Source organism: Pomacea canaliculata, linkage group LG12 (assembly GCF_003073045.1).
Source record: "Pomacea canaliculata isolate SZHN2017 linkage group LG12, ASM307304v1, whole genome shotgun sequence".
NCBI lineage: Eukaryota > Metazoa > Mollusca > Gastropoda > Architaenioglossa > Ampullariidae > Pomacea > Pomacea canaliculata.
In genome coordinates, this window is record NC_037601.1 from 13588584 (window position 1) to 13604821 (window position 16238).

A 16238-nucleotide genomic window follows, 5' to 3' on the forward strand; every position below is an offset into this window, starting at 1 on the left:
AATAAAATTAATGTCATAAATTATTACAGTTTCTACAAATCTCGCTTTAGCTATTACGCTAGAATTTTGGCGAGAGTCTTCTCTGTTTCCCACGCCATAGTTACAATAACAATATGGCCGACAATTTACTGCTTCGGGCACTTCAGGGACAACCTAAGAGGCTAAATCTTTGCAACAGGCATTTAGACAAATTACCCAAATCGATAAGAAGGATAGAATCCTTATGTGAACTGAATCTCAAAAATAATAATCTGAAAAAACTTCCTGATGAACTCACATATTTACTTCAAGTGAGTACAATTTATACGTCATACTCGTATAAGTAGAACATTATCAGATAAGATAAGATAAGATAATACTTTATTGATCCCTAGAGTGCAATTCAGTTGCAGCTCGATTATATATATTAAACACACAGGCAGTCGTGTTGCAGTTAATCATACCAGCTCGATTAAAGTCATACATGATCGCATGCACATCACATTCATAATCCATTCAAAAGTCTGACGGCTGAAGCAACAAAAGACAGCCGCAGTCGGTTTTTCCTGCATGCAGGCATACTATATCGGCGACCTGATGGGAGCTGGACAAGTTCACCCGACAGAGCATGCCTGTCATCACGAAGGATGGCAGACACTTTCAGAAGAGTCCTCCTGTTATACAGATCCTGAAGAGAACTCTGGGTGGATCCAACGACTTTGGAGCAGGTGGATACCACACGATGTAGGCTGCTCTTGTCCTTCACCGATAAACTATTATAGAAACAGATGAACGAGAAGGACAGCACGCTCTCTATATGTGATCTGTAAAAAAGCTGAAGAAATTGGGGGAGACAGAGAAAGACCTCAGCTTCCGTAGGAGGAAGAGGCGTTGTTGAGCCTTCTTCACGACAGATTGAGTGTTGACATCCCAGCAAAGTCGCCTATCGAAGATGGTGCCCAGGTATTTAAAAGCAGAAACAATTTCCACCTCCTTGTCATGGATGACACAGACGGGACACGGTGGAGAATTCCGACGGAAATCAAAGACAATCTCCTTCGTCTTACTCACATTAAGTTCTAGAAAGTTGACATCGCACCAAACAATGAATTCTTCCAAAGCATCACCGTGAGTGTGCACCGGCCCACTAAGGAGAGACAGCAGTGCAGTGTCATCAGAGAATTTGACAAGATAGTGACCCTCATGACTACTGCGACAACTGTTGGTATACAGGATAAACAGAAGCGGGGATAGAACACATCCCTGAGGTGAGCCGGTGCATGTGGTGGTTAAGTCGGAAAAAGTGCCATTGACAAGAACTCGTTGCTGCCTGTCGACCAAAAAGTGAATTATCCATGACACTAGCTGATGATCAAGGGAAAACTCGTCGAGGAGTCTTCGAGCTAGGATATGTGGCTGGATAGTGTTAAAGGCCGAAGAGAAATCAGCGAATAATAGTCGAGCATGGGCTTGAGGATTCTCCAGGTGCTTGATTAAAGTGTGGAGGATGAACAGTTTAGCATCATCAACACTTCGCTTGGACTGGTATGCAAATTCCAAGGGATCAAGACTATTGTTAACGGCATTAAGAATCAATGATTTAATGATTGTCTCAAATACTTTCATGACCAACGATGTTAAGGCCACCGGTCTAAAGTCATTGAGATGCCGAGCTGAAACTATCTTTGGAACTGGAACAATGGTAGATAATTTCCAAGCAGCTGGGATGGAGAGTGAATCCATAGAGCGCTGAAAAAGATGTTGAAAAATGCCTCCAAGTTGGTGCGCACAGTAACGTAATGTTCTGCCACAAATACCATCTGGACCCGAGGCCTTATTAGGCATTATTTCTTCTCAGTAGGCGAAAATATGTGAGTTTTAAAGACTGCAAATTTTCAAAATTTCAGAAAACTTACTTCTCTGATTATTCAGTTGATATTAGTGCATAATGACAAACTTGAAAATAATTTGAGAAGCTGTCAGATAGTCTTACTAAGTTACTTCAGCAAAATGTAACTGGGTGACTGGCAGCGCTTGATACATTTGCTTAGAGGAGATCAAGCAAGAGACGCCGCTGCCTGCTTCTAGTGAAAGTTGTCTCTATTGGTCGCACTGTAATGTCTACCTTTCTCCCTTTCTCCTTCTCCACACACACACACTCGATCTTAAGATTTGTCAATTTGTCTCTCATGTCGATATTGACTCAAACTGCAAAATGTTCATTTGCTTTATGTAGCCAACATCATCTTAGACTGGATAAAATAGACATGAAAATGAACATGCTGTATATATGTTGCAACAGTCAAAAATAAGAAACTACAGCTTTCCTGGAAATGAAAAAATAATTACCCTGCCAAATTGGTGAGGGCTAGACAGATGGTGTAGATCTGAATGGGGTCTAATGAAAAGCAAAAAAGGAATGCCCACCTGAAAAACTCTGCTTTAGCTATACATTTTTTTCTGAATGAAATTGACCTGAGACCATTTGAGTGAATGGTTTGTAAAACATTCCTTTAAAAAAAAAATGAACAGCAATGTTGATGTCATGAATATCATTCCATTTTTATGAAAAACTGTTACAGTTTTCATGTTTATCCATGTCACATTGAAACATTTTTATCAGCATGTTGCACACACATGTCAGTCCGAAAGCATCGTGAAATGTTCATTATTGTATTGTCCTATATTATATAATGTTTGATTATATATCAAACTTACATCATACAATATTTCAGTTACAAATGCTTCATCTTGGAAACAATGAATTTGAGGATTTCCCATCCATTTTGCAACATATTAACAGCTTACAGAAACTGCACATGTTTGGCAACAAAATTACAGATATTCATCCATCTTGCCTAAGTGAGTAGCAAATTAAGCTCCTAAGATTTCAAAATTGTATCAATATTTCAAATTACAAAATCAGTGTGTTTTCAAAGGATGTTATGATTTGATTAAGGATTATACATAGTTTCATTTTCTCTACTGGCAGAATGCCAACTACTCTGGTAGAATGTGCAGAATGCCATACTATACTTTAGTCTAAAAGTCCACTGAAGACAGCTCAAGTAGATTGTAGTAAATATTTAAAAACTAATGAAACCAGTGATATAAGTGCAAATATTGACAATAAATAAATATTAAATGCATGGTTTGTAAGTGGAAATCAGTAGCAAGTATGATGATGTATATGTATTCTTTCATTTGTGGCAGATGGTTTCAGAGACTTAAGATTCCTGAATTTGAACAATAACAAGTTAAAAACACTGCCTTCAGAAATTGGCAAGTATGTCTAGCACGAGAATGTTATATATCATAAAAGTGGCAAAATTCTGATAATGTATTCCTTTACAGTATTTGATTGTTTATAAGAGCAGATTGATTGGCTGCTTTCATCTAAATGACAACAGTACTGGAAGAGATCAGCAGAGAAAGGGTGCAACACATCAGCTTGCTTTCCTTGTAAATGTTTATATTATTTATAATTATATTCATTATAGTCATTTTTAACAACACATAATCTTTTCTCAACAAGATTAATGCATCTTAAAAGAGCTGTCTGTTGAAATTTACTACAAACTCAGAAATGGCAATCTGAAACACTAGTTTCAATAGGATTACCAGAAGGACATTTCACAAAGTTTTGTTCTTTTTATTTTTGTTCATTAAATGTTTACATTACGCTTGATTTGTTCACTTTTGTCATTACTTTACATTTCTGCACAGCAACTTTTATTTGATAAAAACATTCATATATATGATGATCTTTGTTTGTGTGAAACAACTGTTTCTTTGCTTTTGCTGATTTGTTTACAGTCTACAAAACATTGAATTCCTTAGTCTGGACAATAACGAAATTCAAACACTCCCTGTAGAGATTTGTGCACTTTCCACATTGAAAGAGCTGCATGCTGCTGGAAATCAGATGACCTCACTGCCTTTGGAGTTTGGTTATTTAACACAACTGGAAAAACTGTTTATTCAGAAGAATAAAATCAGGGAACTTCCAGAGGTGTGTGTGAGAGAGAGAACATGCCCACGTGTGCATGTCTTGTGTAGTAATGCATTTGCATGTGCATGTGTGTATTTTTTGTCATGCCACAGCTCTTTTTTACCTTTAAAATTTTTTCTAATGATATGTACAATGAACTCCTCATGTTAACACTGTCCACAATTTAAATGCTTTTTCTCATTTTTCAGATGAGTTAAATTTTCTTGTCACATTCTTACAAACTAGTTTTGTCTGTTGGCTGTACTCTTGACTGTCTCATACATGGTAGGTGTTAAATGATTCTTACATACTGATTGACAGTTGGAGTCCAAGTTTTGGACACATCATTAAAATTAATGGATTATACTGTGGACATGTAACAATCACATCCTCTCTCTCAAACACACAACATACACACATGCACATAACCACACACATATCAACATGCTATTTCTTTGCTTTTTGTTTTTTAACAGATTTGTTTTGTACATTTCATCTCTCTTCTCGCTGTAAATTTAGTCAGTAATCATGAGTTAATGATGAGGACTGTACAAACTTTTTTGAATTTTAAATTCATGTTTGTATTAATTCTGATAACAGGGCATTGGAAAGTGCTATCACCTTCAAGTGCTAGATGTGGCTGGAAATGACCTTCGGATCTTTCCAACAGAGGTATGTGGGTGTGATTGCGCTGAACAACGATTTACATGAATTAATATTATGGAATTTTAGTTAGTTTTGTCATCAAACTAGGGCTTGAATGTATATTAGCTTGGACCTCTCTTGATCACTCCCTCGTTTACTGTCACTGATGCACTTACCCACCCACTTGCTGTCTTGCTTGCTTACACACCAGACACTGATTAACATGCACACATGCATGCACAGTTTCTACCTTCATGCTCTATTATGTCTGTTTCTGTCACCATATCGCTTTCTCACTGTGTCTCACACACACACAAAACCATTGTCATCACAATTATTATGTACACCCTCCCACCCCCCAAAAAAGAAAATTTTTTTGTGCATTTTGGCTGCAGATTTTGGAAGGAGCAGTTTTTAAAAGCAGATTCCATTGCCAACTCATTAGACATTCACTGTTCCTGTCAGAGCTTGACAAGTACAGAATGCTTTATGTCTCTAGATTTCCAGTCTGCCCCTAAAGGAATTACATTGTGAAGAAAATCCCTTACTTCAACATGTGCCTATCCATTCTCTCCAGGAAGAGGAGGTCCTGACACTCAAGGTGCTCTTTTCAAACTAGAAAGAATACTTTACGCCAAACTTTAATTTGCTGCAAGTCATATGGTGCATGTGTGTGTGATACATGTATGAGTGTGTCCGAAAAAAAATGTTTATCATTTTCAATGGTTGAAAGAAATGGAATATTATAGTACTTTTTACTTTTCATAAACATATATAAATATTGAACAAGATCTCCATCTTAGAGGAGCAAAGTATTTTTGTGGAATGTCTGCAAATGTTTAAGGAAGTGCATATACCATGTTTCAGAAACTTAACCTGACCAATTAAGGTCTTAATTCAGGTACAATATCAGAATTACTTTTTTGAGTGTGCAATATCTTGCTAAAATTAGTAAATGTCTGCAAATGTTTAAGGAAGTGCATACACCATGTTTCAGAAACTTAACCTGACCAATTAAGGTCTTAATTCAGGTACAATATCAGAATTACTTTTTTGAGTGTGCAATATCTTGCTAAAATTAGTAAAGAATTTTAATTGTCATGATTCTTATAACTAGTAAATATTTTTTTCAGGAAATTGTTGCTCGTTTTGTGTTGAAAGAGATGCGAGGCAGGTAACAACATTTAGCCTTTTTTGTCATGAAAGCTTGCCTGTTTCATATTGTATTTCTTTTTACCTTGATGTGCTATTATTGTTTTAATCAGAAGTACCGTCATTTCTTATGCAAATGGACTTACAGAATATATAGTGCTTTTTGCTTTCGTGGTGTGCTGGCCCTCTAAATAATACTGTTAAGCTCTAAAAGGGAAAGAATGAAAAGGGAACAATAGTCATAGGCCTGAAATTTTCTTCTTACCACTCTGCAGATACCAATATAAATATGTAACCAGCTTGAACATTATAGCTATGGAAATAAACTGACATTGCTTACTTTTCCTACTAATTAGGCTTGCCTTTTATTATTATACAGCTAGGCAATGACCTCCCTTGCAGTTATCAATGGGGAAAAAATGTTTTCTAATGCATACTTAATAGAATGTTAGTTTTAAGTTTAAAAAAAAGGCAAAGGTTTCTATAACCTATAAATCATAAGGGTATGAAACTCTGGTAGTTCATGGTGCCTAAAGCATTTGGAAGGTGGAGCTCAATTCTTTCCCTTTTCTTCCATTTATATCCCCTGATTAATTAAGTACCAATCTGATGGTTGGGAGTGTTAGAAATATAGTCACTGGAGATCAAAACAGTTGTGCCGTTTCATATATTCAGGTGGTCATACCTGCGGAGGTCAATCAGACACTACCCTCAGCTGCAAGACATGTTAGCACAAAGCAGCAAGTGTGCTGTATGTGGTGAAGCATTTCTAAACACCTGGCTGGAATGTGTTCATTTTGTAGATACAAAGGTAATGGTTTAGGGTTGTGGGTTTTTTAGGGGGGGAGGAAAAGTGTTTGTATTTTTAGCATGAGACAGACTGTTTTCAAAGCAGTCTACTTGAAGTTTTTTCATGTGATTTATATTATCAATAGGATTAATATGATTTTGGTACAAGACTAGAGAATATAAAAGATGAAATCTTTCCATGAAATTACTGTGAAAAAAACTGTGGAGCTTAAAATGAATGAGAGAATTTTGAAATAGTTTTAAAGCTAATCATATGTGAATTAAACAATATAGAGAAATATTGTTACTGAGGCACCTTTGTACCAGTGCTGTTACAAAAAGAGTGAAAAAAAATGTCCAGATTGATTCTTATGACATTAAGACAATAATGTTTTTGAATGTTGCCTCAGATTCAGTTTGCTCAAATATTAATTTATCTAGAAATTAATTGTGCACTGTAATGCAGAACTATAATTAGCAATGAAGTCAAAGAAAGATTTGTTTGTGGCTTTTACACTGCTCTTTTTCAGACGATGAAGATCAGAAATATGAATGGCAAAATTCCAGTGAGAGCACTGCTTTGCTCATACACATGCTTCAATTCAGAGGGTCATGAGTACTATGGAGTTGCATTTCCTTAACACCAACAAGCGTTTCTTGCGAATTCCACAAATAAACAATAAATCTGTGCAGCAACATAGAAATTACACCCAGGTACTATTAAGATATGTAAAAATAAATCTGAAATTTTATTTCACCATGATAAGGTGGTGATACAAGAGAAAGAAGATATACAGTCAATACTGCAATTATGGTACATGTCCTGCACAGTTGAGTGTATATGTGAAGGTGAGTACCTGTACAGGCATTTTATACAATTGTCCCTTTTGACAAAAAAAAAAAAAAACTACAATGAGCATTATTACAACTGATAGATTTTCAACTTGATCAAACTTATCTTGTATATTATTGTAATTCCCTTTCTCATGCAGTTTTAAAAAAAAATTCAAGTTTATGTAAAGCAATATCAGCATGCACAGCAAACAGCTAAATGAATTACAACCCTGCTCAGTCTCTCATGCATATGCCCATGTCCTACCTACACACACTCTCTCTCTTGCTTAGATAGTTAAGTGCTGTGCTATGCAGTTTCCTCTGCTGTAATGTTATATGTACTATGTAATGATCTTGTAGGGGGTTTGCACCGTGTGCTTTTATGGACAGAGGGATATGCCAGCACTTGTGCTTCTGCCTTTCTTGTGTTTACAAGGCATATGTATGGTCTTTGTAAAGTGAATGAGGGTGCTGAGCTCTACCTTCTCCATGATAAACTGTAGAAATTGTGAGGCACTAAGTTTACTAACTATAGCCTCTATAAGCTATGAGACTTTATCTAGACTGGTTGTGTCCCCTCTGTTGAAATTTTAAAATGTAACCTATGCAAATGATATTGTTAAGACTGACTTTTATGTATCATTTGTAGCACCAAGTGTGATTGCAGTTTTATGCATGGTATAGAGAACAAAATATGATAGAACTTAAATATTTTGATAACTTTTATTTAAAATAAAGCAGGAATTATTTTTAATAAAGTGAACACGTGTTAAGGCTTTATGACAGAATGGCTACATTTCTCTCAGTTTTGTGTAGAAAATTCAGATAAGGTAGGGGTTGGTGATCATTTGCTGATGGTCAAAGGTTTATCGTAGAGGAGGCTATGCATAGATACAAGTACACATTCACACACACTCTCTCCACACATTCCTTCCTCCTCTTCCTCCAAAAAAAAAAGTTTTACTAATAATGATGACCAATCAAGATATTTTACCTCATGCAGACTACAACTTCTGTAATGATCCAGCATATTCTCATTTCTACATTATAGGAACCCCTTGACAGAACATTTACTTTATCAGATAATGAAGGTTTCCTAAGGCAAAAGATCATGAATAATATAGGTGGTGTAAACATATCCATCAGGTAAGGCAGCAACATGATCTATTTTTTTATGTACTTCAAACACAAGATAAATATTACTCACAATAACTTAAGATTTCAGGAAAAGTATGAATTATTTCACTTGGACCAACAAAAGCTGCCGTAGTGAAATAAAAAAAAATTTTCTATGTAAAAGTAAGTAAACCCTGTTGTCATCTAGACACATTCACAGACTCACACAAAAATGCAGATGTGTGTTCCCCTCCCATCCTCCACACATGCATCTATAAATACACACTAGAAAATATGTGGATCTCTTAAACAAATATTCCAGGTGACCATCACAAGTGTCTGCTAGTATTAGCAGTGCAGAGTATTTCTCTGCTTTAAAAGCAATCTGTGCATGTCTATGCAGTTTCTGATTAGGAATCACAAATTTTATTTTAAAAATAGAAAGTTAAAAATGACTCAGGAATTTGGAAGACTCTGAATACTTTCACCTTTGTCCTAGTTCTCTGATGTTTACTAGTTTTATACAAACATTATCAGCAGTGAGTCAGTTTGTCCAGTCTCTGTATTTCTCCGAAATGCCACATATGACTGGCACTTATTCACCCAGCGGGCAGGTGGCCTGTGAGGAACAGAATAACTAGCGTCCATCCAATTGCTGCTGCCACTAATGCCACTATGCAAAGGATTAGCACCTTCTTCAAGTAGGAATGAGCACTGTTGAAGTCTCCAATCTTTCTGGATGCATTTGCCTGTTAAAAACGTTAGGGACTTTACTGACAATAGTTGTTATATAATATTTTTGTATCTTCTGTAAATTTAATTCACTGATTAAGACAGCATTTTGCTGAAGTGCAGAGAAAACACAATAAACGTGGTTTTAATCCAGAAACTATACATAAACACACATATTCCTCAGAAAATAATTCACAACCTGTACTATTCATTTCCCAGTGACAAAAAGAAGACATTTTATACAATGACAACAGCTATCAAACCATTGTGCCAGGAATGCTTACAGTGAGGGTGTAGCGAAGTGCAGGTATCGCACAGAAGAATGCCCCCAGAAGGCAAGTTAAGCAGGACCAAAAATAAGCACAATTCATGTAGAGCTTTCTTGGAGGCCGAGGTATACGCTTACGCACTTTGCTGTTGGATGAAGGCTGTTCTGTCTTTGTCTGATATAAAAGATTCATTAACTTCTTGTTAAAGCTTGTTGGTGATCAACAACAACTGATGCAAATGTTTGAAACAGTAAGATTAATGTGTTCTCATTTGTATACGGCTGCTACTGGTTTCTGATAATATCTTTAAATTATCTGTTTTAATAGCAAACTATCTGCTTATTTATATCTATTACTTGTAATTTTGTGTGAAACTTTCTCTCCCCTGATGATTACATTAAGGAGTCATCTCTTTAACTCTTTACAGTTTCTTCCAGAGTATGTTCACTTGCATTTTGACAATACACTGGAAGTAAACTGTTAAGAGTTAAAGTTTAGTGTGTACGGCAATGTTTGACCTACTGAGATCGGTAGAGGTGTGATGTACAGACCAGTCTGAGGGTCATACATGCGCTGCAGAGTTTTGGGGCTTTTCATCCTTTCCAAGGAAGGGTTTTTAAGGTACCTTCCACTACCAGGCCTGGAAACAGATATGGACACTTAATGTATCTCTTTTGTTGCTGGTATAGTCAATAGAAAGTCAGTAGTCAAAAAAATGGTAAAGTCATAAATATGCCACAATACATCAGATTTAACAAACAATCACAAGATGACAGCTGTCAATATATTTGTAATCATACATCTCACTATATAGAGTCAAGTAATGTAATGCTCAACTTTTATAAAATTTCTGTTTGCAGTCATGTGCAAAATTTAACATATTGATGATCTAACATTATTTGACCCATTGAGTATGCAACAGGTTGTGTTGCCATGAGGGCCACGCATGTGTACAGTGTCTGCTGGTGTGCTTGCAAAGGGCTGCATGTTTGACATGCCTGATCTAAGAGACACTTTTTTTCCGTATGGTGTTGAAAAACGCTGTACAACTATTTGATTCATATGTCTTGCTTATGAAACTTAACAAATTAGCCCTTTAAGCAAATGGTTTAAATTTTCCTATACTTATTACAATAAAATAATTACAAACTGAAAACTTTACACAATACCTTTCAAGCACAGGAAAGGGATCTCTTCCTTTAAAATCTGGTAATTTGCTGAAAGGGCTTTCTCCATAAACGTAGCTTTGATCCGTTTCCTCATCACCATCATAAGCTTCATTCTCTTGACCCTCTTCCCCTTTCAAATGCTTAGGTTCTCTGATGCTGCAGAAACTTGAATCATTTGGGGTCTCATTTAAAATGTCTGCACTCCCAGGAAAATCCTCAGATGCAAAATGTCCAAGCACATCCGAGTTGTTGTTTGGTTCGTGGAAAATAGTCTCTCCTGTTTCATTGCTATAAGCCTTGTTCGATGTGCCATATGACTGGGGTGAGAATTCTTGGTGTTTAGGAGGATAGATGTTTTCAGTGTCATTTGGGTCTTTAGGTGCTAATTCCCCAATATCAGATAAAGAAAAATGGTCATCCATCGGAAGTGCTGTCTCATCTGTGAATTGAAAAATAAAAGATAAGTGGTCTTGAGAATGTGATTATTAGAAATGAGTCACAAAGATAAATATCTTCCTCTTTTTCTCATATTGTGTGTGAATGACCACCCACCCACAAACACATAAATAGAGTCGAGAAAGAAAGACAGGCCAAACTTCAAAATCCATGGGGAAATCAAACAAGAACTAGCTACTTCAACATAAGCTCTATCCGAGTAGCATTGCCATTGCAAGGGTAACGTTTACATATATATGCCACTGAAACTGTCACTATGACCTTCTGCACCTCTGTCATCACATAAACACATGTCCACTGTGTCCCGTGATAATATTATTAGCACTTTAAAAACTTTTTGACTTTTCTGAGTAAAGCTGCTTTGTCATGACAATATCTTATTTACGGCTCAGTGTAAAACATTAATATCTAAGCCATTTTTTAATTAAGTGGTTGCAATAACATTAATTTGTTTTAAAATGTCTTGCCTTCATAATACTTTGATGATACATACCATTTTCCCTTTTTCTCATTAGGAGCATGGTTGATATTAGATTTTAGGGTAGACATAGGTGTATAATGGTTTGGGGATGTGAGAAAGGGTTAAGGTTTAGGGTTAAGATTAATGACTGACCGCATAGATTATTTGAGAAAGTTAAAGTTAAGGTTAAGGATAATTACTGACCCTATAGATTACTTGACAAATGACCAATTTTATTAATCCCAATGAGCAATTATTATTCAGGAAGTGTGTTCTGTTACAGAAACAAAAAATAAAATCCAAAACAAGTGCTAGAGACAAAACAAAGGATAGGGCAAATGGTGCTTTGTAGCAAAACACAAAAATATTTAATCTTACATCTAAATCATTCATAAGGTACACCTAGATCATCATACACCCATGTGCACTCACAACCAACAATTCATCTGTGGTTGAAAGGCTGGACTGCATGGGATACAAATGATTTCAAGTGCCTATTAACATTGTTTAAATTAACAATGACAGTTTTAGTATATCACATACAACATTGTAGGCTCACACCAGTGACAAAGCAGATGACACATGAAGTGCATGACCATAAATACATCAATGGTTATGGAGGTGCAGTTGTTTATAATGAGGGTGGATCTTCAGTTAGTTGAATATCTTTGTTATAGGTCTCCATGTGCACATGTGTAAGAACCATAACGACACTGAAAATCTTAGTAGAAATGACAGGATAACACTCTTTAAAACTGTTTATTAAGGTGTATTATTCACCTTCAATAAATAATTGTGCTCATAATTCTTCTAAGGGTGGGCTGGCCACTTTAAAACACTTAAGGTTTATGCCTGAAAAATGAGACAAAAACGAAAGTTGAGCCAATTATTATAACATCGCAATTGGTGCTCTTCTGTTGGCAAAATCATGATTTACTTTTACCTACTTTAGCTCGACTATAAATACCAAGAAAATAACTTCTTTCTTTGTCGGGGGAACGATCAACACGCGTGTTGTTGTTTTTGTAACTTGGAATGGACCTACAAATGTCTCACTATTGTGCTGTAAATGTAATTATTTCGCCTACCTGGCCGATACAGTGGCATGCTATTTTTGTATTCCATCATTCATCATAAATCCACACGTTGACTCACAATGAAGCTGCAGGTTGCACCCCCCTCACTCAGTTTACCTACACACTGCGCTGCGAGACGGAAGTAGGCGAAGCTGTCAGTGTCATTCAAGCACGTCCTCCAAACAACTTGCTTGGTCCTGAACCAGAGACTTTCTACTTCCTCAAAATGTCTTAAAACACTTCATTCTGGCCTCCAAGGTGTCAACAATAACTGTAAAGTCACAACAGTAGACAGACGGAAACTGCATGTGCGTTAAGGTGTACTCCACGCACTCGATCCACTGTACTCTGACTTACCTGACAAGTTCCTGTCTCTGGCCGCGCGCTGCTTTCAAAACACCATTTGCGTGTCGGGCCGATGAACTCACCTGACAAGGTCACTGCAACAAGTGTCAGGTCTTCAGCCCCAAGTTTTGAAAGCACCGTGTTATAGGGAGAGAGAGAGGGCGTACTGGCGGAGGAATGAGGTCGCTAAACGGAAATGTCACACTGGCGACTCGAAATCTCGGGGTTACGGGTGGAGGGGCTGCGCCGCTCTGTACTGTACTTTGCCAGCATATAAGTCTGTCATGTTGTGGGTTAAAAGTTATAATGCAGTGGCATAGGTCATAGGAACAAGAAAGATACTGAGGAGGTAAGAATGTGAGCGTCGTTCATTGTCAGCATGAATTAAGTTTGCCCCCATCCCCCCTTTCAAAGCCGAGCATCTTCCCACGCCATTGTAATGGTGGACAAATCGCGAGCCCTTCATCTCGTAAGGTTTAATTAGTACAAGTAATTAAATGTTTTCAATAGTCGTCTCACTAGTTTATTTGGTGGCCTCTCTGCGAGATACAGCACATCTGCCCACGCCTCATACAAAAGCTAATGGGGCCGTGCTACTCCTGCTAACAGAATGCTAAGATCCACATAGCAGTCAGCTAAACAGCTTATATAATTAAGAGGAGTTTATAGTTAGCAGCCAACGCTGTGCATCCTGTCCCTGGAGTGACATTTTCTGTGGTAAATAGTGTGCTTCATCGTAATTAATCCCTTTGTGATTCTTTTTAATCCGGTTCACCCCGTTCACTATCTGAACTCGTGCTGTTCTAGAGTTCTCGCAGCCTTCACCGGTCTACACTTACATGAAACTCGATGCTTAACATCCAGACAGATATATACGTGCAGTGTTTCGTGGCTGCTGGGAAAGACAGAAGGAAAGGAAATACGATATTAGAATATTTAAAAAAATGAAACAGACATGTTATACACGGAGAAGGAAAGGATCGAACGATCGACACACAATTAAAGGGATCACGTTCTTCTGGGCTATAGTAATACCTGTGTAATATGAGATCTATAGGCTATGCCTCTTAACGATAGAAAATATAAAAACAGAACTTAAAACGTCTACAAATTTTTTTTAAAAATCAAGAATTTATTGGGGAAACCTCCCTATATATATATGTGTGTGTGTCTTATGAAAGCGACACCAAAAGAATTTGCTTCAATTCTTGGGTGTTGAGGTTTAACGTGGGTAGAAATGACTTATAAAAACGAGAAGAAATTTTCACCATAAGGGGTTTTTGCTGTATAATATTTGCAAAAGCGCTTATTAAAATACTGTTTACATTCATTTTTTCCCCCTTTTTGGTGAGTAGGGGTATGACTTTGACGTCTGCAATCATTGTCAATTTTGTTTTCCTGCTCGAAAGAGTTCGAAAATGTGGTATTATCTTCGATCTGACAGTGTTGATGTATTTTTCAGTACGTACAGTTGTAAGTTAAAAATAAAAGTACGCAACATGAAATTTAATCAGAACTAAATAAATTATTTTAGTTCTGCTGAAAAATAGTACACTTATGTTAACTAAATTTTAAATTTTCATACAGTTGCTTTTTAATATAAAGGTTTCAAAGGAATTTGTGTAGTATATTTCGATTCAGATATGTTTGGACAAAGGAGCAAGAAAAAAAAATGTCTTTTCGATCTTTCGGATGACTTATCTGGATATTCATGTACATAATTTATAGATGTGTAAATTGATAACAGATTTAACTACCTGGAAGCTCCCTGTCCAAAGATAGCAAGAACGACAATTCGAACTAGAAAGGAATAATTTTGCTGACCTGACTGATTACAGAGCTTTTGTGACATAATAATAATTATATATGCGTGTTGTCAGTGCAATGAGCTGGTTACAGAAAACATACTGGAAGCAATTTAAATCATTTGCATCACGACGAAAACTCAGGACGGTTTTTTTTTTTTTTTTTTCGTTGGCTTCTGCAATGGCGGATGATATTAAACCTGTATCCTCGGCTTCGTAAGACCACGGAAGTATATCACAATGTACCATCTTGGTCTGGCTCGACAACTACTTGCAACGGTTCCGTCCCTTTAGTCGTCAAACGACTGCATGTGTATAGTTTTCTGTGGATACTTACTGTGGAGCAGTGTTATATGGAAGAGAAGAGTCATGACCTGTAGCCCGTAAGAAGCGACTACCAGAAGTTTCTGTGAGCCCGAGCTAGCAATGACAAAATTAATTTACACGAAGATCGGTTATGGTTAGAATTCACATAGGCATTCTTCCCTCATCATCAGTTCTAATCATTTATTCTTCTGTTTACGCTTTGTTTACGCCATTGTTCTAGGCTGCTCTCCTGTCTTCATTGTATCGTTTACTTCATGGACTAACGCTCTCAAACGCCATATCAGTGTCATCTTGACTCCAGTTTCGTTTGCGGAATCAATTCTCTTCACTTTCCTGTAGCTGTTCACTCTTCCTGCTGACAAATTTCACATAAACTTGTAGCTATGTATACCTCCATGATTTTCCCCGCTGCTTTAGAGTCTGCGTTGACGGACCCTCTGATCTCCTCCCGCGTGAGGACATTCGTTTTTTCAGACCGTCTGTCACGAGCAAAAACACATCCATTCATTCGTCCTTGGACTGCTACATGTCGTTGGCGGCAGCACATGAAGACACGTGGAAGTTGTTGACAAGGCCTGCCACTCGCATCTGTCCTTGGCGATAATGAACAGGTCCTTGTACAGGATGACAAGTCCACTCCTTCAAGTTTGTAAGGCAGTTCCTGTGGCCACCACTTTGGTCAACAAAGTAGCTTGAAGGTCAGTCTTCGACAAAGTGTCATGGCAGGTCAACATGGTGAGACCAAACCAGCTTATGCTGCTTGACTGTTGGAATATACGGAACAGTCACTGTGAACAGAGACTTGATAAATTTACATCAGTATTAAACCATTGTCAACTATATATGCAATGCTGAGCCGATCTTGGCTTTTCACATTGGTATCCAGTATTGGCTCAGAAGTGAGAATACAAAGAGATGACTTGAAATATCACCGGTTTGCACCAGAAGTTGTGTATAGTAGACATTTTTAACTGTCAACATCCACTTCATACATATCCTAATGTCGACAGCAGGACTTATCTCATGAAGGGCTTAAATGCATTCTGTTCAGTTGTTGCGAATGCGTCAGTCTACGAAAACCCTCCGTTTCCAT

The 16238-nt window shown here is 37.1% G+C and overlaps 2 protein-coding genes across 9 annotated transcripts; one reads left to right on the forward strand and one right to left on the reverse strand.

The window, feature by feature from the left end:
- Positions 1 to 107: 107 nt before the first annotated feature.
- On the forward strand, positions 108 to 8153 carry LOC112553197 (leucine-rich repeat-containing protein 69-like). Of its 2 annotated transcripts, none has more exons than XR_003096978.1 (9): positions 108 to 290; positions 2715 to 2841; positions 3193 to 3265; positions 3796 to 3991; positions 4571 to 4642; positions 5115 to 5216; positions 5749 to 5785; positions 6443 to 6578; positions 7087 to 8153. XR_003096978.1 is itself a non-coding variant. In XM_025220265.1 (9 exons), exons 1-9 carry the CDS (start codon positions 114 to 116, stop codon positions 7195 to 7197), a joined length of 1035 nt encoding a protein of 344 aa, XP_025076050.1. In that variant the 5' UTR covers positions 108 to 113; the 3' UTR covers positions 7198 to 8153. The 2 variants fall into 2 exon arrangements, 1 of the variants encoding a protein (XP_025076050.1); XM_025220265.1 differs by having other exon boundaries at positions 5749 to 5789.
- Positions 8100 to 13421, reverse strand: LOC112553198. Of its 7 annotated transcripts, none has more exons than XM_025220271.1 (5): positions 13097 to 13421; positions 10677 to 11115; positions 10030 to 10147; positions 9523 to 9681; positions 8100 to 9255 (listed from the first exon to the last, which is right to left on the reverse strand). In XM_025220271.1, exons 2-5 carry the CDS (start codon positions 11096 to 11098, stop codon positions 9106 to 9108), a joined length of 849 nt encoding a protein of 282 aa, XP_025076056.1. In that variant the 5' UTR covers positions 11099 to 11115; positions 13097 to 13421; the 3' UTR covers positions 8100 to 9105. The 7 variants fall into 7 exon arrangements, with proteins under 7 accessions (XP_025076056.1, XP_025076052.1, XP_025076055.1 ...); XM_025220267.1 differs by having other exon boundaries at positions 13026 to 13420; XM_025220270.1 differs by lacking the exon at positions 13097 to 13421 and adding an exon at positions 12790 to 13019.
- Between the last annotated feature and the right edge of the window lie 2817 nt (positions 13422 to 16238).